Source organism: Diplotaxodon limnothrissa, linkage group LG17, assembly GCF_057381915.1.
Source record: "Diplotaxodon limnothrissa isolate DT_005_m linkage group LG17, D_limnothrissa_male_GT1.1, whole genome shotgun sequence".
NCBI lineage: Eukaryota > Metazoa > Chordata > Actinopteri > Cichliformes > Cichlidae > Diplotaxodon > Diplotaxodon limnothrissa.
Window position 1 is genome coordinate 42,240,080 of NC_140612.1, and position 26,585 is coordinate 42,266,664.

The 26,585-nt window shown below is 44.7% G+C and overlaps 2 protein-coding genes across 2 annotated transcripts in view; one reads left to right on the top strand and one right to left on the bottom strand.

Annotated features, from left to right (window-relative positions):
- Positions 1-26,585, bottom strand: part of cog5 (component of oligomeric golgi complex 5) — an 84,639-nt gene that overhangs the window by 34,937 nt on the left and 23,117 nt on the right. Inside the window, exon 6 of the mRNA XM_085376837.1 lies at positions 23,791-23,911. Coding sequence (XP_085232963.1) covers positions 23,791-23,911 — 121 coding nt within the window. The remainder of the gene's footprint in view (positions 1-23,790; positions 23,912-26,585) is intronic.
- Positions 2,458-7,128, top strand: LOC146615526 (G protein-coupled receptor 22-like). The gene is made up of 3 exons (XM_085376838.1): positions 2,458-2,580; positions 2,906-3,052; positions 6,076-7,128. Exons 1-3 carry the CDS (start codon positions 2,458-2,460, stop codon positions 7,126-7,128), a joined length of 1,323 nt encoding a protein of 440 aa, XP_085232964.1.

A 26,585-nucleotide genomic window follows, 5' to 3' on the forward strand; every position in this document is an offset into this window, starting at 1 on the left:
GAAATTTACCCTGTTTTTAATCAGTGAAGACACCAGATTTATACATTTAGGTATTTTTAATCTTTTAGAATAATCAAAATGGCGCATGCACTGTTGGCTCCAGTAATGTTTTCAGAAATGTATGAATCCTACATTTACATGAGGAATATTGGACCAGGTGTGGCATGATGCCATCATTTCTGGTTTTAGATTAGATTTTTTGTGAGTACAATTTAATTCATTCAAAGTTCAATTACTCAACTGTAGGTCTGTGAAGGTTCTCAGTCATCCAGGTCATCGTAGTCTAAGGAGCTTCTTCAGTTCTAAGGAACTGAAGAAGCTCCTTTGACCACTCAACTGTAGGGAAATTTGGATCTCTATCAGGAATTATCTGATCCGATTAAGACCAGACAGTTTAAGTTCAGATATAGTCATGTGGTGATAAACCGATGTGTGCTCTGTTTTTGACCCATCAGTGTCGTTTCATACACATGAATTAAATTCAGTTTTATGTATACAGTGCCAAACCTCAACAACAGTCGCCTTGGTTGTACTGCAGAGAACCAGCTCGCAGTATTCAGCACTCATTTTGTGAACACCACATGATGAGAACCATCAAAGACAAAAGGCAAGGCATCAAAAACTGATTAAACGCAGACTGTGCACATGAAGAAGACGGCAGAGGGACCAGGCCATGTGTTAGAGGATGATCAACCAGTTGAGTTAAATGATAGAGATGTGATGTGACATCCAGACCAGGAGGAAAACATTTCCTAATAAAAAATATTTCACCTTTTCCTGCCCTAGGGTCATATGGAATTTGACTGAGGAGGAGCACAAATCCTGATGACAGAGGGACATGGCAAAATTCTCTGCTTCAATCAGTTCTTCCAGTCTATGAATGATAAATCAGTGGATGGACTCCGTTAGTCCGACTGGTATAGAAGGACTCTCTGTGCATGTGTGACTATCTCGGTGCTGACCTTGGTGCAACACTCCCTGCCCTTGGACCACAGGCCTCTAAAGTTCAGAGCAACAATCAAACAACCTTCCTTCCCCCCATTTTCAACCTTCTCCTTTCAGTGTTGTGCAGAACACGAGAACCTGACAAAGTCTCACAGGTGCGTTAGCCCCTAACGGGACTTTCATAATCTCCAAAGATCAAAAGCTGAATATGTCCTGAAAAGCTGGAAGCAGAGCAGAGAGGAGGATTGTTTTGGTGCTGGCATCATTTTCAGGCAGAGATGACACTGGAGGCAACAGTTTAAGCACAACGGACAATGACAGGACAGAGCTTTACATGAAAGACGCCATTGATGTTAGTTCACTGGTGCAAATCACATGCACCCCGAAGAGGGTGCATGTGATTTCAAAAGCTGCAAAAGAGATGGATCAAACAAATGAACTTTACCAAGTCCGGAGACAGTGGAGTGGTCCAACATGCTTCTAATACTGCTAAGCTGGAGAGGACACTGCTAGGAGGAAGTGGTGAGTTTAAACCTCTCGTGTCAGTCTTAGACGATTACAGTTGACTTGTTCCCAACGAGAACACTACAAGTCCTAAAGCTAAAGAACCTGGGTGTACGTGGAACCAATGAAAATGTGTGTTCAAGGCAAAACAAATATATACATAAATGTTTTTATAGATATTTTATATATTAAACAGCTACACTAATGGAAAGCTTACTTTCACTTGGCGTGGCTGTAAACATGGAAAATAACTACAGTAACTGCAAAAAAAATGTTAAAAACACTCGAGTAAAAGGTCACTGGCTGTTCTCTTCACACACCTGGCCAATAACGACATGCTTTTCTTGGTTAAAGCACTGCTCTTTATACAAACATGTGTCCAGTTCCACTTTGGTAAAATCATTTTAAGCCTTCTGGAGTCTTAGAAATGTTCTAATACAAACTAACCTAACCTTAACCATTGGCACATGTATTTGATGTTCAGGGTTTTCTTTCCCGTTTGACTGCAGCTATCCAAAGACCGTCTTTGGTTTTTACCGAACCCTTTTCAAATTTCTACTAAATGAATTCCTGCATTTTGCTGGTGAATGATCCTTTCAGTCTGAAATCTTATCACACACTTACCCCATCCATTTCTGACGTTTTCAAGACAACGAATAATCATCATGAAAAAGACATGCAAGCAGTTCTGAAGATATAATAGTGTCTGTAATTCTGACCGCTTAACACTGATTTCTTTAACTTGGTTTCCACTGTGAAGTATACATTACTTAAATTAGATTTTCAACAAGCACAATTAAATGATCAAAGAGTAGCAATGTCACGCAAGGGGAAAGCTTTGTGCTTGTAGACGATCCATTCTTCACTAAAACCAAGCGCAGTGTCCTTTGCAGGGTTTGCCGGTTTGATGACACTTGAACAAATCTTTCATATAACTAAGCTTTCACACTTCTGAACAGTCTGTGTTTGTGCAAACTACTCTTCAGGCCTCTTCCTCCTATCAAGATAATGCACACGTCCTCAGTGTTGATGTCTGCAGCCACCATGAGCAACACGACTGTGCTTGACACCGCTGACCCATCTGATCTTGACATGAACTCTTCTGAGGAAATATATCCCATCAGCTTCCAGGTATTGCTGCACCCTTATAGACGCATCTTAGATTGAACTTCAAAAGGAGATCAGAGACTCTGTGACCTCCTTTAACTTCTTTAATAAAATGTTTCTAATATAGGTGCTTTTAAGTAATAAAATTATATTATTGTTTTTAAACATCTGATGTCTTCTCACATCGGTTTCTTTTATCAGCAATTTCATTTTATTATTATTACTATTATTAGTAATATTACACAGCTGTAGGATATTTGCTTACAGTCAAATAAAAAATACGTAATTTAACTTCTACAAAATGTTCAATGAAGCGCCCTCATATCCTCCAATGTCTTTCTGTCGACAGGCTTCTCTGACAGGCTTCTTGCTGTTGGAGATCATTCTGGGTCTGAGCTCCAACCTCACTGTGCTGATCCTCTACTGTATGAAGCAGAACCTCATCAGCTCCGTGTCCAACATCATCACCATGAACCTGCATGTGGTTGATGTGTTGGTGAGTAGGGATGTGCGCCAAAAACAGCTTCACAGCTCTGCTTGCATTGATCACACTACGTGCTCACTGTGTCAGGCAACTGGTTTATCAGTAACTCAAGTAATCCAACAACGAGCTCCAATTCAAACCATCATGTGTCAGAAAGGCATAAACAGCCTCATACCAAAGTAATATCAGCACAGCAGATAATGAAAAGCTGAGTGCGAACATGACAGTGAGGAACACAAAAATGTGCATTTTAGCCTCATTCTTATTTATGCACACACTGCCGTTACCTGCTCCAGCGCCCAATGACCTCTGAAGAAGGCCAACGCCATTTCCTCCACTGCAGTCATCGTTTCCACTAACAACACTATCAGAGTCAGCTGCTAAGAGGCATTTCATAGCACTATGGGTTACCACTGAACGATTCTGAGGTTCTCACATCATTGAGAACGATTATGTCACTAACGTTTGTTTTCTAAGAGTGTAGTGTTGTTTAACTGCTCTACAGGGGAAGACCCTGCAGGTGGAGTGGATGTGATGAATCATAGTCAGCCCATTAATAATACTGTATTTTTAAAAATCCTATGTACTAACCTCGCTAAACCCATATTTTTAAATGTCATGCAAAAACACAAACTTGTAGCACATATCTGCATCTCCATTACAAGCATGTGAATAGGTTCAGAGACTGAAAGCAGCAGTACATTTTGTCCAATTAAAGTTGACACTGAACCTTTTGTTGAGCAGGTAGATGAAACCATATGTAAACAGTAGGGGTGCAACGATACACAAAATTCACGGTTCGGTTCGGTTCGATACTTTGGTGTCACGGTTCGATATTTTTTCGATACAAAAAAATGTTCATGCCTTTTTAATTTGTCATTTATTAAAATTATAAATATATATTTTAACTCAAAAGTACAGTTTTTAAATTTAACCCTAACCCTTGTGCGTGTTTTTTATTTTGACAGCGAATGCGCACCTGCGGACCACTTATGTGCAGCCCTGGTTATTTAGCTCGTCATATCGCAGCCACAGAAATTATTTTGTCCATGAAACCATAAAGCTGCACTTTCTTTTTGCCTTATAGTCTGATTTGTCATAACTTCTCCGTTTTGTGGTAAGCTTTTCTTTGGCTGTCACTTCTTCACCCTGACCGGTCTTATTTGGCTCAGCAGAACTGAAATATAAATCCTGCTGCTTTTACACACGGACTCACATAAGCTCAGCGATTCTCTGCGCGATCAACCTCTCACATGTTTAAGCTGCGGGAGATTTCACTTGTCATGTTTGCATAGTAAGCTAACGATTAATAAGACGATGTCAGAGGAATTGGTGCACAAATTATCATCACTCACAGATCAGTGCTGTCGCTCTCTATACATAGTTTGCACGATTGCAAAGTGAAAGCAAAAAAACAAGCGCAAATTCAAACGCGACTTCAATATGTCACATATTGACAGTGGCTCACCGATGCCAATGACATAATTACCCAGCTACATTTCTGAAAGAATGCAAAAGCATTGACGTATATTTTTCCTACAATAGCCCGACGGGCAGGGCAGAGATAGATTTTGGTAGCCCGACTGGAAAAATCGCTAGCCCCAGGACGTCAGGCTAGCGATATTGCAAGCCCTGTATCTGATTGAGGAATCACTCATCTTTGGAAAAGAGAGTTTATTACAGAGAAATGGCTCTTTCCAAAATAAAAGCTATACTATCCGCTTCTTCTGGGCTATATTCTCAGCAGCATAAGGAGAATCATGTGCTAACGGCTGTCTAAATGACTCGGCTAAAGTTTGTAGCATGCATGCTTGTTGTTTTTGTCTTTGCACTAGGATGTCGTCGGCGTAAATGTACAGTCATATTCGTTGTGTTCCCACTAGTGCTTTCAGGTTAATCTCGTTGAAATAACCTTAACGCCACAACACGGCAAATCTCCGTTAACGAGCTACCCCTGATCGCCCCGTGCATGGGGCTAGACGGCCAACACGTTAACGAGCTAACTGCGCTAACACACTAGTTCCCACCCATGTAATTGAGCATTGCGTGGCACATCCAACATACCGTTTTACTTTAGTCCATGACGCGCTTACCTTCAGAGTCATGCGTCACATGAAAACCAAAATAATTCCAAACGCCAGATCTGAATGAGGGTGGGGGAGGTTCAATTTGCCATGTTGCAAGGAGAGCTTAACTTCTGTCTCGCTAGCTTGCACTGCGCTCTTCCTTCTGACGATGCTGTCTGTGTTGAGCGCTCAGTGGATCTGCGCTCGACAGTGCAGCCTAGGCGGAGTAGTCGAACGCAGATTCACTGAGCGCTCAACACAGACAGCATCGTCAGAAGGAAAGTTGATAAAATAAATTACAAATTTTGTATTGTTCGATACATATGCGTACCGAACCAAAAGCACTGTATCAAACGGTTCAATATCGATACGAATATTGCAGGGTCTTTATCAAAAACTCGTCCCCAGTTTGGCTGTGCACAGTTCTGATTGTCATATTTAACTGTATGTTTCTTTTCTTCCTGCCCACTCCTGTTTATCAACAGCAGCAGAGGTATACCAAGGTTAATACAGGCAATTAATACCAAACAACACTGTGGGAAAAAACTTAAACAGTTAACAGAAATGCATATTAAAAATACTGGTAGCTGCCAGTGTTACCCCTCAGCCTCACAGTAGATAGATATGATTTCCTTCTTATCTTATTGCAAGATTTTCAGGAAACCAAACCTCTGACCTTGACCTTAAGGTCGAGGTCACTGAAATTTGAGCTCATCTGAGATGTTTAACAGTTGTGCCTATGGTATGAATTTTACAATCCTACGTGGCTTCTTTCTCAAGCTATCGGATTCAGAAAGTTGGTTGCCCGCTCAACAATAACTCATCAGCCTTTTACAGCCGAGGGATAAAAACTGGACTTGGAGGAAAAAATTAAAGAATAAATTCAATAAGCCTGCCTTTAACCAATACATGAAATAAAATCAAACATGTTGCATTTGGGACATGATCTGTCTCCGTCTCTACTTCCAGATATGCGTGTGCTGCATCCCACTGACAACTATGGTGATTCTGATTCCACTGGAGGTGGACACAGCCATGATGTGCTGCTTCCATGAAGCCTGCGTCTCCTTCACGAGTGTAGCAACCGCCGCTAATGTCCTAGCCATCACCGTGGACCGTTATGACATCTCAGTACGTCCAGCGAACCGTGTGCTTACAATGGGCCGAGCTGTGGTTCTGCTGGGATCCATCTGGGCTTTATCCTTTTTCAGTTTCCTCGTTCCATTCATGGAAGTGGGCTTCTTTATCAGATCCAGTTCATATCTTTTGAACCAGACTACAGTGGTGACTGTACCTCATACAAATGAGTACTACACAGAGGTGGGTCTGTACTATCACTTGCTAGCACAGATTCCTATATTCTTTTTCACAGCTGTTGTAATGCTGGTGACTTACTACAAGATTCTTCAGGCTCTTAACATTCGCATTGGAACACGGTTTCAGAACAACTTGCCTAAAAAGAAGCAAAAGAGCAAAAACACCATCTCTCTTAGCACTGCAACACAAGCAGAGTCAACTGAGGTTTCACAGAGCAGTACAGGTGTCAGGGCAGGTGGAAATGCACCTTTGGGCATGCGAGCATCAGTGTCTGTGATTATTGCACTAAGACGAGCCGTAAAACGTCATCGAGAGAGAAGGGAGAGGCAGAAACGAGTCTTCAGAATGTCTCTTCTCATCATTTCCACGTTCTTATTTTGTTGGACTCCAATAACTGTACTCAACACGATCATCCTCAGTACTGGACCCAGTGATCTGGCTGATCGCCTCCGCCTGGGTTTCTTGGTAATGGCCTATGGAACCACCATCTTTCACCCACTCCTCTACGCCTTCACCCGGCAGAAGTTCCAAAAGGTTTTGAAGAGCAAGATGAAGAAGAGGGTGGTGTCTGTTGTTGAAGCTGACCCTACACCAAACAATGTGGTCATACATAACTCATGGATCGACCCCAGGAGAAACAAGAAGGTCACCTTTGAGGACACAGATGCCAGACAAAAATGTCTATGTTCACAGGACGCAGAGTAATGGGGCTAGCTCAAATGTAAATATGTCAAATATATACAATATATTGCTAAAAGGGAGATGGAGATGGAACAGGGGAGAAAAACTAAAGCTAAAATGGTGTGCTGATTAAACAATGGAATGCTTACACTATATTGCCAAAAATATTCCATATTATCAACAAAGAATTCAATTCTGGATTTAACAGGAAGTCAATGAAGGGAAGCCAATACAGGAGAAATCTGCTCTCTCTTTCTAGTCTGACTCTTGCTGCAGCATTTTGGATCAGCTGAAGGCTTTTCAGGGAGTTTTTAGGACTTCCTGATAATAATGAATTACAGTCGTCCAGCCTGGAAGTAATAAATGCATGAACTAGTTTTTCAGCGTCACTCTGAGACAGGATATTTCTAACTTTAGAGATGTTGCACAAATGGAAGAACGCAGTCTTACATATTTGTTTAATAGGTGCGTTGAAGGACATCTCCTGGTCAAAAATGACTCCAAGGTTCCTCACAGTGTTACTGGAGGCCAAGGTAATGCCATCCAGAGTAAGAATCTGGTTAGATACCATATTTCTAAGCTTTTCAGGGCCGAGTACAATAACCTCAGTTTGATCTGAAGTAAGAAGCAGAAAGTTAGCGGCCATCCAGGTCTTTATGTCTTTAAGACATTCCTGCAGTTTAACTCATTGGTGTGTGTTATCTGGCTTCATGGACAGATAGAGCTGGGTGTCATCTGCATAGCAGTGTAAATGTATGCTATGTCTTCTAATGATGCTGCCTAAGGGAAGCATGTATAATGTAAACAGAATTGGTCCTAGCACTGAACCCTGTGGAACTCCATAATTAACCTCAGTGTGTGAAGAGGACTCTCCATTTACATGCACAAACTGGAGTCTATTAGATAGATATGATACAAACCACTGCAGCACAGTACCTGTAATACCTACAGCATGTTCTAATCGCTCTAATAGGATATTATGGTCGACAGTATCGAACGCTGCACTGAGGTCTAGCAGGACAAGCACAGAGATGAGTCCACTGTCAGAGGCCATAAGAAGATCATTTGTAACCTTCACTAAAGCTGTTTCTGTGCTGTGATGAGCTCTGAAACCTGACTGAAACTCTTCAAATAAACCTCTGCAGATGATCTGTTAGCTGTTTGACAACTACTCTTTCAAGGATGTTTGATATGAAAGGAAGGTTGGAGATTGGCCTATAATTAGCTAAGACTGCTGGGTCTAGAGATGCTTTTTGAGTAAAGGTTTAACTACAGCCAGCTTGAAGGCCTGTGGTACATAGCCGATTATTAGAGATAGGTTGATCATATTTAAGATTGAAGCATTAATTAATGGCAGGACTTCTTTGAGGACGCCAGGTGGACACAAGAGGTGAAGGGAGCCACCAGGCTGAAGAAGGAGTCCCATCGGGCTTGGTTAGCCTGTGGGACTCCGGAGGCAGCCGACAGGCACCGACATGCCAAGCAGAACGCGGCGCGGGCAGTGGCTGAAGCAAAAACTCGGGTGTGGGAGGAGTTTGGAGAGGCCATGGAAAAAGACTTTCGGACTGTCTCGAAGAGATTCTGGCAAACCGTCAGGCGTCTCAGGAGGGGAAAGCGGTGCTCTACCTGCACTGTGTATAGTGCTGGCGGAGCGCTGCTGACTTCGACTGAGAAAATTGTCAGGCGGTGGAAGGAATACTTCGAGGACCTGCATAATCCCACTGATGCGTCTTCCGAGGAGGAAGCAGAGTCTGGGGATGAGGGGAATGACCCGTCAATTTCTGGAGGCGAGGTCACTGAGGCAGTTAAACAACTCCTTGGTGGCAGAGCCCCTGGTGTTGATGAGGTCCGCCCCGAGGTCCTGAAGGCTCTGGACATGTAGGGCTGTCCTGGTTGACACGCCTCTACAATGTTGCTCGGAAATCAGGGGCAGTACCCCTGGACTGGCAGACCACGTGGTCCCCATCTTTAAGAAGGGGGACCAGAGGGTGTGTTCCAACTACAGGGGGATCACACTCAGCCTCCCTGGGAAAGTCTATGTCAGGGTGCTGGAAAGGAGAGTCCGTCCGCTAGTCGAACCTCGGATACAGGAGGAACAATGCAGTTTTCGTCCTGGTCGCGGAACACTGGACCAGCTCTTTATCCTCTCAGGGATACTTGAGGGTGTATGGGAGTTTGCCCAACCAGTCTACATGTGTTTTGTGGACTTGGAGAAGGCATTCGACCGTGTCCCTCGGGGTGTCCTGTGGGAGGTGCTGCGGGAGTATGGGGTGTCTGGCCCATTGCTACGGGCCATTCAATCCCTATACAACTGTTGCAAGATCTTGGTTCGCATTGCCGGCAATAAATTGGCCTCGTTCCCGGTGGGTGATGGGCTCCGCCAGGGCTGCCCTTTGTCACCGATTCTGTTCATAATTTTTATGGACAGGATTTCTAGGCGCAGCCAAGTGGCGGAGGGCTTTCACTTTGGTGGCCTCAGAATCTCATCTCTGCTTTTCATGGATGATGTGGTTCTGTTGGCTTCATCGGGTGAGGCCCTCCAGCTCGCACTGGAACGGTTCACAGCTGAGTGTGAAGCAGCGGGAATGAGGATCAGCACCTCCAAATCTGAGGCCATGGTTCTCAGCCAGAAAAGGGAGGAGTGCCCACTTCGGGTCGGGGATGAGTTCCTGCCCCAAGTGGAGGAGTTCAAGTACCTCGGAGTGATGGGAGAAGGGAGCCGGAGATTGACAGACGGATTGGTGCGGCGGCTGCAGTGATGCGGACGCTGCACCGGTCCGTCGTGGTGAAGAGGGAGCTGAGTGTAAAAGCGAAGCTCTCAATTTACCGGTTGAGCTACGTCCCTACCCCCACCTATTGCCACGAGCTGTGGGTAGTGACCGAAAGAACGAGATCGCGGATACAAGCGGCAGAAATGAGCTTCCTCCGAAGGGTGGCTGGCCTCTCCCTTAGAGATAGGGTGAGAAGTTCGGCCATCCGGGAGGGGCTCAGAGTAGAGCCGCTGCTCCTCCACATCGAAAGGAGCCAGCTGAGGTGGTTCGGGCATCTGACAAGGATGCCTCCTGGGCGCGGTGTTCCGGGCATGTCCCACCGGGAGGAGGCCCCGGGACAGACCCAGGACACGCTGGAGAGATTATATCTCTCGGCTGGCCTGGGAACGCCTTGGTGTCCCCCCGGATAAGCTGGAGGAGGTGGCTGGGGAGAGGGAGGTCTGGGCTTCTCTGCTTAGGCTGCTGCCCCCACGACCCGGCCCCGGATAAAGTGGATGAAGATGGATGGATGGATGGACTTCTTTGAGCAGTTTTGTAGGAATGGGGTCTAAAAGACACGTTGATGGTTTGGAGGAAGTAATTATTGAAGTTAACTCAGAAAGATCAATTGGAGAAAAAGAGTCTAAATGAATATCAATGGTACTGAAAGTAGCTGTAGATAATATTACATCTGTGGGATGATTATTGGTAATTTTTTCTGTAATGGTTAAAATTTTATTAGTGAAGAAGTTCATGAAGTCATTACTAGTTAACGTTAAAGGGATGGTTGGCTCAACAGAGCTCTGACTGTTTGTCAGCCTGGCTACAGAGCTGAAGAGAAACCTGGGGTTGTTCTTATTTTCTTCAATCAGTGACGAATAGTAAGATGTTCTGGCTTTGCGGAGGGCTTTCTTATAAAGCAACAAACTATTTCTCCAGGCTAAATGATGATCCTCTAAATTTATGACACGCCATTTCCTCTCCAGCTTACGAGTTATCTGCTTTAGGCTACGTGTTTGAGAATTATACCACGGAGTCAGGTACTTCTGATTAGAGACCTTAGTTTTCACAGGAGCTAAAGTTGTATGCAGGGAAGAAGTAAAAATATTAAAAAAAAGATAATGGACCTGTGTGGCGACACTACCACTACTACTCCCACTCTGCAACATGTTGGTACAGAGCATTGAGGAAGATAATTATATTATTAATATTAAGATTAAGATTATATCCTTAAACTTAGTTACAGCACTTTGTGAAAGACATCTACTCTGATCAAATGTATTCCCCACTGCTATGTAACCCATTATTGTAAATTTATATACCATTAGAAAATGATCAGACAAGAGAGGGTTTTCTGGAAACACTGTAAAATGTTCAGTCTCTATGCCATATGTCAGAACAAGATCTAGGGTGTGATTAAAGTGGTGGGTGGGTTCTTTTACATTTTAAAAACTGAGAGAGACACTAAATTAGGCACAGGTGGACAATAGATAACGACAAAACTGCTTTGTTTTTTTTCCTCATTTTCCAACGAAGGGCAGACAAAGCTAAGTGTCAGCCTTTCAAATGATTTAAAACTGTCTCTGGGTCTTTTGATTGTTGATTAATAATTGTTTGGCAAAGTTACTCACCTATTCAAATCATAAAATTCTGGTGTTCCAATCACTTCCATGACCGCAGGTACATAAGCCCAAGCACCTAGGCATGCAGATTGCTTTCCACAATTACTTGTGAAAGAAAAGGTTGCTCTCTGGAGCTCAGTGAATTCCAGCATGGTAGTGTGATAGGGTACTACCTGTGCAACATGTCTAGTTGTGAAATCTTCTCACTACCAAATATTCTAAAGTCAACTGTTAGTGGTATTGTATTATAGCAAAGTGGAACAACAGCTACTTAATGTAGATCATAGGTAGACCATGTAAAATCACAGAATGCGGTCAGCGGATGCCGCATAGTACACAGAAGTCGCCAACTTTCTGCAGACTCAGTTTCTACGGACCTCCAAACTTCCTGTGGCCTTCAGATGAGCTCAAGAACAGTGTGTAGAGTTCTTCATGGAATGGATTTCCATGGACGAGCAGCTGCATCCAAGCCTTACATCACCAAGTGCAATGCAAAGTGTTGATTGTAGTGGTGTAAAGCATGGCACTACTGGACTCTAGAGAGTCCTTCACTTCTTTACAGTGCAGAATCTCACTTTCCCACCTGGCAATCCAATGGACAAGTCCTGGTTTGGTGGTTGTCAGGAGAATGGCACTTGTCTGACTCTACAGGGCCAAGTGTAAAGTTGAGTGAAGGAATTGGGGTGAGGGATTGTTTTTCAGAAGTCCGGCCCAGGCCCCGAGTAGGGATGGGTACCGGTATCGCACCGGTTCTGACATAAACAGTAGTAACCAGACCGAAAAGCAGCGCACATTTCGGTGCTTTATTTCCCTGAGATGTCATACACTTTGGATTCTAGCCAATCATTTTACCTTTCCAAGGATAGTCGGCAGGCCCAGGTATGTAAGTTCTTTTAGAGCAGAGCTACAGATTAAAAATGCCCAAGGCAAAGCGGTCAAAAGTCTGGCTGTACTTCACAGCAAAAGATGCAAACTCAGCAGCAACAAGTGCTTTAAGCTGATACTGTGATACTGTCAAAGGAGGTAACACCTCGAATCTGATGAAACACCTGGCGACGCATAGCGTTTTGTTAAAAGCCGAGAAATGCACCGTATTTGATAGCTTGCTGCGAGACCTCACACCGAGTGCAGGTGTGGTGCCTGTTATCAGACCCGGAGTTAGCAACATCCCCCAAGAACCCGAAGAGGAGAGTCCTGGCCCCTAGCCCTGCCAGTGTAGCAGAAATGATGAGGATGATGATGCAGCAGCAGCCGTTCTTCTCTGCATGAGTCGCTTAATGTTGTTCGTGTGTAATTTACGTTGAGTAGGCTAACCACGTTATTACATTAATGCATGTAAGGTGAACTAGCAAACACCGTCGTAGTTACATGCGGCTGTCTTCATGTTTGATGGCAGGTACTCCCTTCACCCTGGCCAAAAAGGCTAAAATGACCAAAGAAAAAGTGGAAAACAGCTAAACATGAGAAACAAATACTTTTGGCAATATAGTTTGTATTTAGTGAGCTACCTGAAATATAAACTAATATGCCAACTTCAGATAAGCCAATGAGTTCATGTCCCCTGAAAACAAAGGAATAAACAGAAAAAAAGAAGGGTTTTGTATATTTTGTATACACATCACATGTCATAAAGGAAATCACCAGTAGCTTGAGTTTAAGAACTGCATATCGTTTTTTGTTTTTCTTATCTCAGTGCAAAAGAAAATTCTCAAGATAGGCATCATAGATACACGAAGAGAGTAACATATTGGTATGTGCTGTGAAATGTTGTGGAGTGCCAAGGACAATTTAGTCAATAAATGCTCATCTAAGCAGCAGTGTTTGTTATTTTCTGGTAATACAGTATGAGAAGAACATCTGTTCTGTTCATACCTTGATATTGTTTGTTACCATTTGTAATAAACTACACAACAAGTGGCAGTACGCCTGGTGATTTTCCACCTGGAGCAAGCGTGACAAGCGAAATATCATTTCTCCTTCACTTCCTCCCTCACCCTTCATCAAATTCCTATTTTTAGATTTTTCTGGAAATGATGCAAAGGCTTCAAATCTATTGACTCAACTACTCATTCTCTAAAACAACCGTTTTAGAGACCAAACCATTGTTTCTCAGTGGCTCAGGAGGTATAGCAGGTCATCTATTAATCAGAAGGCTGATGGTTTGATCCCCACATAGCCTTGGGCAAAACACTAACTCCAGTTGCCCTCCGATGCATCCGTCAGAGTATGAATGTGTTCTTAGATAGAAAGCACTTGCATAGAAAAAAACATATGAAAAAGCGCTTGTGTGAATGAGGCAAGTTGTATCAAAGTGCTTATAGTGGTCAGATCGGGTAGAAAAGCACTATAAAGTAAATTATATAAATTATTTAGGTACAGTGCGCATGCCTTACATGCTGTAAAAGTGCCTTGCAAATCACAAGACAACCCTCTTTAGTCCAACCAAAGTGATTCCCGGACCCAGGAGTGTGAAGCACAACCAAAACAAAAGGAATTTAGTAAAGCTGACTTAGTTGTTGGAAGGCAACCTTCTGTTAGAGCAGACAGCACAAACTGAGACCACCGATACAAATGTGTTGCCGTGTTGGAGAGCACTGAGGACTCTGACCCAATTTAACAGCTCTTTGCAGCCGATGGAATTTGTGAGTGAGTGTGTGTTTACATATGTGAGTGTGGTATGAGAAGTGGTCACAGGCAGCTGAAAATACTTGTCCTTGTGAACCTGTTCTGTATCGCTTAATGCCCTGTGATAACTAAGAGTAGTGTAGCACATAGATAACTGATGGCAGTTACATGAAATGCTTCATTATCACTTTTTCTCTTGTGACACTAGAAGGTCACACAGGCCTACGCAGCTACAATTACAACTGGGAGAATCAGCACAAGGCTGTGATGGAGTGCTGACAGAGGGCATCAGGGTCTAAAGGCCACTTTTGTGACCACAGAGAGAATTAAAACTTTAAAATCTGAGGAACTTGGAAAGAAAAGCGACTGGACTTCTTGAAGACGTTTCACGTCTCATTTGAGAAGCTTCCTCAGTTCTAAGTCCAAATGGTGGACAGTCCCACGTATCGCCTTGACAACATTAAAATCACGGTAGGCAATGAATTTTTTGATTTTGAATGATCAAAAAACCGAGATTGAACTATTTGGACCTCCTGACCCTCGTTCCTCTCTTAAGGGTGACCTTGGCCCTTTGGAAAACTCTGTTCTTTGATGGCAGATTTTCATTTGAGAAACAAATAAATTCTGTTGTAAGAGCCATCTTCTTTCAGCTGAGGGCCCTTGCTAAGAACATCTTCTCACCCAGGCTCGACCACTGCAATAGTCTGTATTTTGGTATCAGCCAGGCTCTGCTCTCTCTTCTTCATATTGTTAAGAACGCTGCAGCCCAACTCCTGCCAGGCACACGTAAACACCATCATATTTCCCCAGTCTTGGCTCGTTTACACTCTGCTTCCAGAACGTTATAGAATCAACTGTAAGATTTCATTGCTCGTTTTTAACTCTCTAAAATAGATTAGCTCCTTTGTACCTCTCTGTTCTTTTAACCAAACATACTCCAAACCAAACTCTCAGGTCAGCTGATAAGTTGATTCTGATTGTTACTAGAAGCAGACTGAAACACAGAGGAGACCGAGATTTGTGATTGTTGCACCTAAACTTTGGAACAGTCTGCCTCTTCAAATAAAGATCTCTCCAACACTCGACATTTTTAAAACCCGTCTGAAGACACATCTTTACTCTCTAGCTTTTAATTGTGACCCAGGTGTTTAGCTTTTGTGTCTTGCTTCTTTATTTTTCACTCTGTACAGCACTTTGGTCAACCTGTGTAGGTTTTAAATGTGCTTATAAATAAATTGACTTAAGAGGGTCATTGACCCACTATTGATAACACTCCTCATCACATGAGCTAAGGTGTGAAAAAGGGTGTGGGTCATTATCAGTAGAGGTTTCCGGTGAAACCACTGTCATCAGTCAGGTATGCCCATGCTGGGGGTGGGCATTAAACAACCTGGGGTCAACCTCATGGCTCACAGCTTATCAGATCTATGATATCCTTCACCCACTAACAAATCACAGAGTTCAAAGCACAGTTTACTCTACTGAACTGAACAACAAGGGGCCTTAGTTGGGACTCCATGTCTCTGAACAAGGCCAAACTGTGAGCAACAGCTTCCAGCTCAGACGCTCAAAGTATTTTATGATGGGAAGCCCTCCTGGCATCAGAAGCAAACGAGTGGCCTGTGAAGAGAGTGAAATCCCAAAGTACAACACCAAGATTACTGTTAGTGTGTAGTATCCACTTTGAAACATACAGATGGCACCTTTGGAGTGATGGCTCTGGAATGACTTTCCTTCATTCATTCCCAGACCGTGCACAGAGAGTTAGAGTGGGGCCTCATCTTTCCTCAGCCCTCAGCCTCAACACCGGCTCTCCACAAGGCTGTGTACTGAGTCCCCTACTGGACACTCTGTACACACATGACTGTGTTAGTTCCCACCCAGACAACACAGTCATCAAGTTTGCAGATGATACCACTGTGGTGGGGCTCATCTCAGGGGGAGATGAGACTGCATACAGAGCTGAAGTTCAGAGGCTGTCAGATTGGTGTGCAGACAACAACCTGGACCTCAATACCACCAAAACAAAAGAACTGGTAGTTGACTTCAGAAGGAGGAAGTCCGAGCTGCAGCCTGTCAGCATCAACGGGGAGTGCGTGGAAAGGGTCTCCAGTTTCAAGTTTCTGGGTGTGCACATAGACACAGACCTCCAATGGAGCTCTAACACCTCTGCGGTCTTAAAGAAGGCCCAACAGCGTCTCCACTTTCTGAGAATCCTCAGAAAAATGGACCTGAAGGAGGAGCTGCTGACCGTCTTCTACCGCTGCTCCATTGAAAGTGTGCTGACATATTGCATCGGTGTGTGGTTCTCCAGCTGCACCACAGCACACAGAAAGGCACTCCAGAGGGTCATCAACATGGCCCAAAAAATCATTGGACATCCTCTTCCCTCCCTGAAGGACCTGTACAGCACTCGCTGTCTCAAGAGGGCACGCAGCATCCTACGGGACTGCACACACCCAGGACACCGGGTGTTTAAGCTGCTGCCGTCTGGCAGGAGGTTCAGGCTGCTGAGGTCCCGAACAAATAGACTCAAGGACAGCTTTTACAACAGGGCAACAGCCCTGATCAATGTAAATAGCTGACCTGACTGGATACCTCCCTGGACTTTTTAGGGGGAGGTAACAATGTTTAAAACGATAACAATAATATTTATATTTATAACAAGGTGCAATAATAATTAATGTGCAATAATAACAGTGTGCAATACACATACACTTATTCTTCTTTTTTATACTAAGTTAATATACTGTGTTGTGTTGTTTGTTACGTTGTGATGTGTCATATCGTGTCGTGTTGTGTTATATGTAGTGCCGACGTAGGACAGTTTTTCCAATTTCATTGTACTACTGTACTATGTATGACTGTGCAATGACAATAAAGAGTTATCTTATCTTATCTTATGTTTCACCAAATCAGGGAAGTTTTTTTATAAAACAACTAGGTGGGAATAAACACAGACATCTGGGTAATTAAGTGTGTCTTATTGTTCATGCATGTCTTTTTTCAATTATTATTTTGCTTTTCATCTTGGTGTCAAGCACTTTAAATTTTTCTGGGAAAGGTGCTTTATAAAAAACTGAAGAAAGACAGACAACACAACAGAAAGTTTTCAACCAAGAGCCAGAAAGAAGGTTTGACTGGAGGCGCATGCAAAAAGTGTGCAGTGTATTTGCAAACTAAAGAGCCATTTCATAGAGCTCTGTGAAAAATAGCCAAAGCCTCCATGCACTGAGTGTGTTTAGGGCTCTGAACAGAGGTGTGGGCACGGATATTGGCACTGAGCCTGCTTCCAGCATCGCGAGGACGCTTTGCTGATGTATGCAAAGTAGTGCTGTCAGCGTTAATCTCATTAAAATGACATTGACGGCATAAGCGCATTAAAAATTCAAATTCAAATTTTATTTGTCACGTACACAGTCATACACAGTACGATATGTAGTGAAATGCTTGGACAACTGCTCGTGACCTAAAGAAAACAAAAAAGGAAAAGGCTATGAATAAGATAGGAAATAAATATGAAAAATTAAAAAGGGTAAATTTAACTAGGAAGGAATAAAATATAAATTAAGGTTAAAAATGAAATAACTGTACAACACAAATTAGAATGAAGGGTAAATTTAACTGGGAAGAATAAGATAAAATATATAAATTAAAGTTGAAAATAAAATAACTGTACAACAAAATACACATTACACAATATAGAACTATATAAGAATGTATGAAGAAATCTAAATCTAAATAAATATATACACAATAACAGCAGCTGTACAAGTATTAACTGGAAATGAAGAATATAGTGACCAGTGTTGTGCAAAAACAAAGTCCAGAAAGTCCAGTGTGTGTGTAAGAACCATATGTGTGGGTCAGTACTGTGTGGTGGTGTGATTGAGAGACCGTATCGCCTGCGGGAAGAAGCTCCTCCTCAGTCTCTCTGTGTTGGTCTTCAGGGAGCGGAATCGCTTTCCTGACCTCAGCAGAGAGAACAGTCTGTTGTTGGGATGGCTGAGGTCCTTCACGATCTTCCTGGCCTTGGTCCGGCACCGCCTGCTGTAGATTGAGTGCAGGTCAGGGAGCTCGGAGCGGATGGTGCGCTCAGCTGACCGCACAACCCTCTGTAGAGCTCGTCTGTCCTGCATGGTGCTGTTCCCGAACCAGGTTAAGATGTTTCCCGCCAGGATGCTCTCTATGGTGCACGAGTAAAAGTTCCTGAGCACCTTGGAGGGCAGTTGGAAGTCTCTCAAGCGTCTGAGGTGGTAGAGACGCTGTCGGGCCTTTTTCACCACGGTGTTGATGTGACAGGACCATGACAGGTCCTGCGTGATGTGAACTCCGAGGTATTTGAAGCTGTCCACTCTCTCCACTGGGCACTCGTTGATGACGGGGGTCTGGTAGTTCCTCTCCTGCTTAGTGCTGAAGTCCACTATCAGCTCCTTTGTCTTACTGACGTTTAGAAGGAGGTTGTTCCTCTGGCACCAGTTCTCCAGATTCCTAATCTCCTTCAGGTAGGCAGTCTCGTTGTTATCAGAGATCAGGCCCACCACGACGGTGTCGTCAGCAAACTTGATGATGGTGGTGGAGCTGGTAGTGGCCACACAGTCATATGTGTACAAAGAGTACAGCAGGGGGCTCAGAACACACCCCTGGGGGGCTCCAGTGCTGAGAGTGGTGGAGGCTGAGACATGTCCGCCCATCCTTACTGCCTGTGGTCTGCCAGTTAGGAAGTTGGAGATCCACTGACACATAGATGAGCTGAGTCCCAGATGCTCCAGCTTGGTGGTGAGTGTGGAGGGAATTATGGTGTTAAATGCAGAGCTGTAGTCTATGAAGAGCATTTTAACATAATTCCCCCTTCTAGTGTCCAAGTGAGTGAGTGATGTGTGGAGGAGATGAGAGATGGCATCGTCTGTGGAACGATTTGGACGGTAAGCGAACTGTAGTGGGTCCAGTGTGTCTGGTAGTGAAGAAATGATGAAGTCTCTGACCAGGCGTTCAAAGCACTTCATCACTACTGAGGTGAGGGCTACAGGGCGATAGTCATTGAGAGAAGCAGGGTGGGGTTTCTTCGGGACAGGAACAATGATGGACTCTTTGAAGCATGTGGGGATCACCGACTGAGGTAAAGAGATGTTGAATATCTCAGTGAACACAGGAGCTAGCTGGTATGCGCAGTCTCTTAGGATACGACCTGGGATGCCGTCTGGTCCTGCTGCTTTCCTGGTGTTCACTCTCTTGAAGGCTCTCCTTACTTCATGCTCGGAGATGACGAGCACGTTTCCGGTGCTGGCAGTATCTTCCTGTCTGCAGCCGTTAGCGCCGCTAGCACTAGCATCGTTGGAGTCCTTAGCTGCAGCCTCGAAGCGAGCATAGAAAGTGTTCAGCTCGTCTGCCAGAGTCACGGCCGCGTTCGTCATACCGGTTGTTGGTGCTTTATAGTCCGTTATTGTCCTTAGTCCCCGCCACAGGCTCCTAGAGTCACTCTGTTGGAGTTGTGACTCTAGTTTCCTCCCGTAGCGCTGCTTCGCCTCTTTCACCGCCCTCCGCACGTTATATGACGCGGCTTTGTACGGGTCCATGTCCCCCGTCGTGAGTCCCGTGTTGTAGGCAGCGGTGCGGGATCTCAGAGCGTCGCGGATGGTTTTATCCACCCACGGCTTCTGGTTGGGAAACGTTGTGATAGTCTTTGTCTCCACGGTATCATCCGCTAGTTTCCCGATGAATCCCACAACCGCTTCCGTAAACACGTTGACGTCATCGTCGGAGCTGTTTCTGAACATGCCCCAGTCTGCGTCATCGAGTGCGTCCTGTAACGCGGCCACCGATTGATCCGTCCAGCGCGCGACCTTCCTCTGAACCGGAACTTCCTGTTTCAGCCTTTGTTTGTATTTTGGCATGAGGAAGATGGCGGCGTGATCAGATTTGCCAAACGGAGGGCGGGATTGTGCCTTGTAGCCGTCCTTGACCGTAGTGTAGCAGTGGTCCAGTGTCCTTTCACCCCTGGTGGGGCAGGTGATGTGTTGATAAAAGTTCGGCGCTGCGCGTTTGAGGTTGGCGCTATTAAAGTCCCCCGTCACAATAAGCGCAGCGTCCTGGTGTTGTGTCTGGTGCTGTGTGAGTGCCTCATGCAGCTCGCATAAGGCGGTGACCGTGTCCGCTTGTGGTGGAATATAAACGGCACTTACAATGACCGATGTAAATTCCCGAGGTAGATAAAAAGGACGACACATGATGGACAGTAGTTCCAGATTTGGTGTGCAGGAGCGTGTGAGAGGAACAACGTTCGCACTGTTGCACCAGTTGTTGTTCACCATTAAACACACACCGCCTCCCCTTGACTTCCCCGAGTCCCGTGTCCTGTCCATGCGGTGAACCGAGAAGAACTCGGCCGGCTGGATGGCGTGGTCCGGCACCGCTGGGTTCAGCCATGTCTCGGTGAAGCAGAGGAGATTGCAGTCCCGAATGTCTCTCTGGAACTTTATCCTGGCCCTGAGGTCGTCAAGCTTGTTCTCCAGTGACTGGACGTTGGCGAGCAGGATGCTAGGCAGAGGTGTGCGGTGTGCACGAGCTCTCAGCCTGTTCCTGACGCCGGCTCGCTTCCCTCTAGGCCGCCGCCGCTTCCCTTTGTTCTCCCTCGAGATCTCACTCGGCCAGCTCGGATCCGGAGTTAAAAACTTCGAATTGTGAGTACATTGTATACCAATAGAAACAAGAGTGTCACTGTCATACCTAATGTACCCAATGGTGATGATTTTGCCGATTTAGAAACGCTGAAAACTAACTTAAAAAACAAAGACAAAGAAAAAGTGGTCGGAGCAGTCGTGACGGCAGCCGACCTCACCGGCGCCATCTCATCTTATCTTATATTAACTAATCTCCGTTAGCGAGTTAGTGCCGTGCAGCCTCCCACGATCTGCACTAACGCTTTAACGAGCTGACTGCGCTAACGCGTTGACGCTGTGCAGCCACACACACGGGGCGATCTGCGCTAACTCGCTAATGGAGATTTGCCGCGTTACATGCATTTTAATGAGATTAACGCTGACAGCACGAATGCAAAGCTATCCTGGCTGGGACTCCCCATACTAGCGAGCTGGAGGATCGACCTTTGACCTCTTTGGATCGGCTCCATTCACACCCATTCATACATGCACTAATTTTCTATGTAGAAGTGCTTTCTGTCAAACACATATGCTATCAATCTAACATGGGTCAGTGTCTGGCACCACCAGGAACTGAACCATCAACCTTCCAATTAGTAGATGGCTCTATACATGGGCCAAATAACTCTGAGCCACTGACCTGACAGTTGTTAGGCTGGACGCTGAATTACTATTAGCATTAACTAATGTTTCCACCACCATAACTTCAGTTTTCAGCATCACAAACATGTTGTAATACATGTACGTAAACCGAAAGGGTTTGTTGTTGTATGCAGTCAAACTGTTTCTAAAATGGAAACCGACGGGCAGTCATTCTGAAAGACTTTTCTCTTTTGAATATTCATTATTGCTCATTACTAAGAAAAGTATTTCTTATCCGATTACTTCATTAGTTGATGGAATCATCGATAGACTACTCGATTACTAAAATAATTAATTGCTGCAGAGGTCTTGGGACTGTTTGAAAACTGGAGTTTGTGAAAAGAACTTTACAAAAATAAATAAAAAACTAAACACTCGACAAAGTCTTTTGACTTCTCCTCATCATCAGCGCGTATGACGAAATCCTGTCCGAGTGGCGACACCTATGGTTTAGGAGAATACTGCGCCGCGGGTATAAATGGCTGCATCTGTGCGATGACCACTGCGAAGGGTATATTGGCACCTTAACTGTTCATCTTCATATTTTATTTTACCTTCTGTAGGTTTCTTGTAGATTTTCAGTGTAAAACAAACAGTAGTAGAATGGGATCAGTTGGATTGTCTTCACGTTGGAGCTTGTTGGGCAGACGGTTTGATTAAGGACTCCTGCCAGCTTTGTCCCAGGTTTTTATGGCGCTTACAGTAACAAAAGTGTTACAGTGATGCTAGAAAAGCTTCCTGCACTGCACCTGTTCTTTCCACTGCTCTCTGCCGTGAGTAGACGGACGATAAGTGCTACACAGTTGTGACTTTAACGAACCATCGAAGCAAAAGTTTTACATTTAAGATTTGTTTTTCAACAATTGATTACTCAATGAATTATTCCAGCCCTAACTGAAACCCACAGTGATTCCCAGTAAGGGTCTGTGCTTTGCACAACTGCAATCCTATCATTGTGCTGCCTTTGGTCTCTTCCAGTGTATCAAACAAGCACAGGAGGAGGTAAAAACACAAAAAAAAACAAACACCTTGTGCTCTGTTAACAGTCTGGTTACTTTGTGGAACTAAAGAGGGTAACGAACATCTTCTGTTCACGCTTTCAAGCCAAAATTCAGGCTAGTTGTTATTTTAAAATAACATTCTTCTAAACTGGGGGAAGCATGCCTCTTCTACTGAGCTTTTCTCTGTTTATGTTTGAGTCTCGTTCAGGTTCTGGATAGTGTTCTGCAGAATCAGCCCGGAGCATGCAGGCGTCACACTACAATTTAAAAATCAACAGTCCTGTCGTCACTGGAGCCACTGTACAAAACTCTTTTCATGTGATTGTATGGACCAAAAATACTTTTATGCTGCAGGGTTCATTACAATATCACATCTAACCCTGAACATCGAAGCGCCGAGAGTTCAGCCGTTTCCAAACTTATAGATATGTTAACCAAGGAAAAACCTCCTAAAAGTGCAACCTGCTGATGTTTTCACAGGAAAATTAAACGTCTACATATTCAGTCCAAACAAATCGAGGTAGCCCCTGAATATGACATTACATGTCTACATATTTGTTCATTTCATCTTCTTTGATGAGAAATGAGAGAACCCGGAGTACCCGGGTTCTCTCCGGGTACTCCAGCTTCCTCCCACCGTCCAAAGACATGCAGCTTGTGGGGATAGGTTAATTGATTAATCCAAATTGTCACTAGGTGTGAATGTGAGTGTGAATGGTTGTCTGTCCCTGTGTGTTGGCCCTGCGACAGACTGGCAACCTGTCCAGGGTGTACCCCGCCTCTCGCCCTATGACAGCTGGGATAAGCTCCAGCGCCCCCCGCGACCCTGAAAAGGATAAGCGGAAGCGAATGGATGGATGGATGGATCTTCTTTGATTGTCTGTGTTAATAAAAACCTGTCTGTTTCAAGTCTAACCTAAAGAAAGTAACACTTCATTGCCTTTTCCACTCAACAACAAGGTGAATATTGTGACACGCTGCGATGATATACCTGCTGCTTGGTCTGTGGTGTGTTTGTCTTCGGGACTACGCTGTTGTTTTTCTCTGTAGCCATTTTTCTCGTTCAAAAGCGACTGTTTTGATTTTCGTGAACGAGATCCTCTCACCACTCATTGACGCAGCTGACTAGCCAATCAGTCGCATGCAGTCTGTTGACTTTACTTGGCCAAGCAGGTACTAAAAAAGTAGCTGGTATCAAATACAAGGTACTACCACCTAATGGAAAACCCAAAAACCAAGCTGAGTCGTGCCGAGCGGACTTGAGTAGGTATTAGTGGAAAAAGGCTTTAAAGTTACCGGTGTTCTAGGTGTTGAGTAGATCTGAGTTGTGAAAAACACACAGCTGCTTATGTAACAGTTGTTCTATGATAGACATGCATGTCCTTACCAAGCTCGTTAAGGCTCTGAGCCGCCTTGGTGATCTCCCTGCTGCCTCCTTGCAGCTGTCCCTGAAGCCTCTTGCTCAGATACAAGATGCGAATGATCCTCCGCAGAAGGTCACAGGCACCCTGCAGCAGTGAAGAAGGGAGGTGTTGAGACGACTGACGTAAACAAGAACTGAGAATTACACAACTAATTCCATTAATTGAGACACGGCAAAAAAGCAGTCAAGAACAACATGTTTCCAGTATGCTTCTCATTTTCATATCGCATTAAATGGTTTCTGTGCGATATGACGACATATATCAAGTGATGAAATTAAAACATCTATTGTTTCATACTATACACTATTGTTTGTTTTGTGGTGTCGCAAAATAAACCGTTTACTCAATATTTGTTCATTGTTTGGATGGTCACCATGTGGATGCAGAGAATCCCAGCATGACCAGTGAAGACGAGGCAGAACCAGGCAGCTCCAAACAGAAGGACCAGTCCAAACAAATCAAGGACCTTATTCCTAAATGAGGGGATCCCTCTGTAGCACGGATATGGTTTGGTTATGAAAAGTCTGACATGGACCAGAAAACTGTACTCTGCAAATTATGCAGGAAACCAGTCCCAGCTCAGACTTAAACATGGCAAACCTGTTCAACCACCTATGCAAGAATCACGTGACAGAGTGTGGAGAGAGTTTATGGATGAGAAGCAAAAAGCCGTCAGGTGCTCAAAATAAACCTTGGACTGAAACGTTAGAACAGGCTTTTCCCTGCAGCACGCCGTGTAGTAAATACAAAGCAAATTTCATGCGTTATCGGGATGAGAAACGTCTTATATCATGAGATTTTGGTCATATTGCACAGCCCTAGTTTCTGATGTATAAACTGCAAATAAACTGCATTTAATTGTTAGTTAAGTGAGAGTGTGTGGGGTGAAAAATGTAAACTTTTTTGTTACAGAAAAAAATAATGTGTAGACTTATATTTAGAAAGTTTTACTCATGTTTAATTATTTTTACTTATTACAGCCACAACTCTGCGATTGCAACGTCTCAAACCAGTAAATACGAGTCCTCCCAAATCACAAATTCACATATTCTGCGCCTTCACAACTTCTGCAACACTTCTTTTTCTTGGACTTTGTTGCTAATCTTGCACTTGCAGCTGGGGTAAGAAGTGGAGGTCAGTCAATCAGAAAGCAGGAGACCAAGCTCTCTCATCCCCGCTGATGTTGGATGCACAACCACAGAGCGCCACGGCAAGGTTTCCAAGCTGTGTTTCAGTGCATTAGCACTGCAATTAACGAGGAAGACGGCATCACCGGCCGTCTGCTGCGCTGCTGTGCTGACCAGCTAGCAGGTGTGTTCACTTACATCTTCAACGAGTCCCTGGCGAAGGCTGTGGTCCCCACATGCTTCAAAAGATCCACCATCATCCCTGTGCCCAAGAACAGCAAACCCTCATCCCTGAACGATTACCGGCCAGTTGCACTGACCTCGGTAGTAATGAAGGTGTTTGAGAGGCTGCTGAAGAACATCATCTCCTCCTCCATCCCAGACACCACAGATCCGCTGCAGTTCGCCTACAGATCCAACAGATCCACAGAGGATGCCATCGCCCACGTCCTACACACCACTCTCAGCCACGTGGACAAGAAACAGGGTAACTATGTGCGAATGCTGTTTGTTGATTACAGTTCAGCGTTTAACACAATAGTGCCCTGCAGACTGTTCACAAAGCTGAGGGATCTGGGACTTAACAGCCGTCTGTGTGCATGGGTGTTGGACTTCCTCACTGGCAGAACTCAGGTGGTGAGGGTGGGCAGGTGCTTCTCCAACAGCATCACCATCAACACAGGAGCACCTCAGGGATGTGTCCTCTCGCCACTGCTCTACTCCCTCTACACTTCAGACTGTGTGGCCACCCACGGCTCCAACACCATTGTGAAGATTGCTGACGACACAGTGGTGTTGGGTGCCATCTCCAACAACGATGAGGCGGCCTACATGGACGAAGTGGAGAATCTGGCATTGTGGTGCCAGGACAACCACCTCCAGCTGAACGTCAGCAAGACCAAGGAGCTGGTGGTGGACTTCAGAAGGGGTCAGCACAGAGACTACAAGCCCATTATCATCAATGGAGCTCCAGTGGAGAGGGTGCAGTCCTTCAAGTATCTTGGTGTCCACATCTCCTCAGACCTGACATGGGCTGCCCACATTCAGGTCCAGACCAAAAAGGCTAGGCAGCGCCTGTATCACCTACGACAACTGAGGAAGTTCAGGGTCTCTCCAAAGATCCTCAGGATTTTCTATACAGGTGCTGTGGAGAGCATCCTCACACAGAACATGACATCGTGGTTCGGGAACAGCTGTGTGAAGGACCAAAAATCTCTCCAGAGAGTGATCCGTACAGCAGAACGCTGCTGCAGGATTGCTCTCCCCCCGCTTCAGGACACCTACACCAGGAGATGCCGGACTATTATATATATATATATATATATATATATATAAAAAAACAAAAAAAAACACCCAGCACGCCCCTGCGGGCGGTTTATCCTTCAAGCTCGGGTCCTCTACCAGAGGCCTGGGAGCTTGAGGGTCCTGCGCAGTATCTTAGCTGTTCCCAGGACTGCGCTCTTCTGGACAGAGATCTCCGATGTTGTTCCCGGGATCTGCTGGAGCCACTTGCCTAGCTTGGGAGTCACCGCACCTAGTGCTCCGATTACCACGGGGACCACCGTTACCTTCACCCTCCACATCCTCTCGAGCTCTTCTCTGAGCCCTTGGTATTTCTCCAGCTTCTCGTG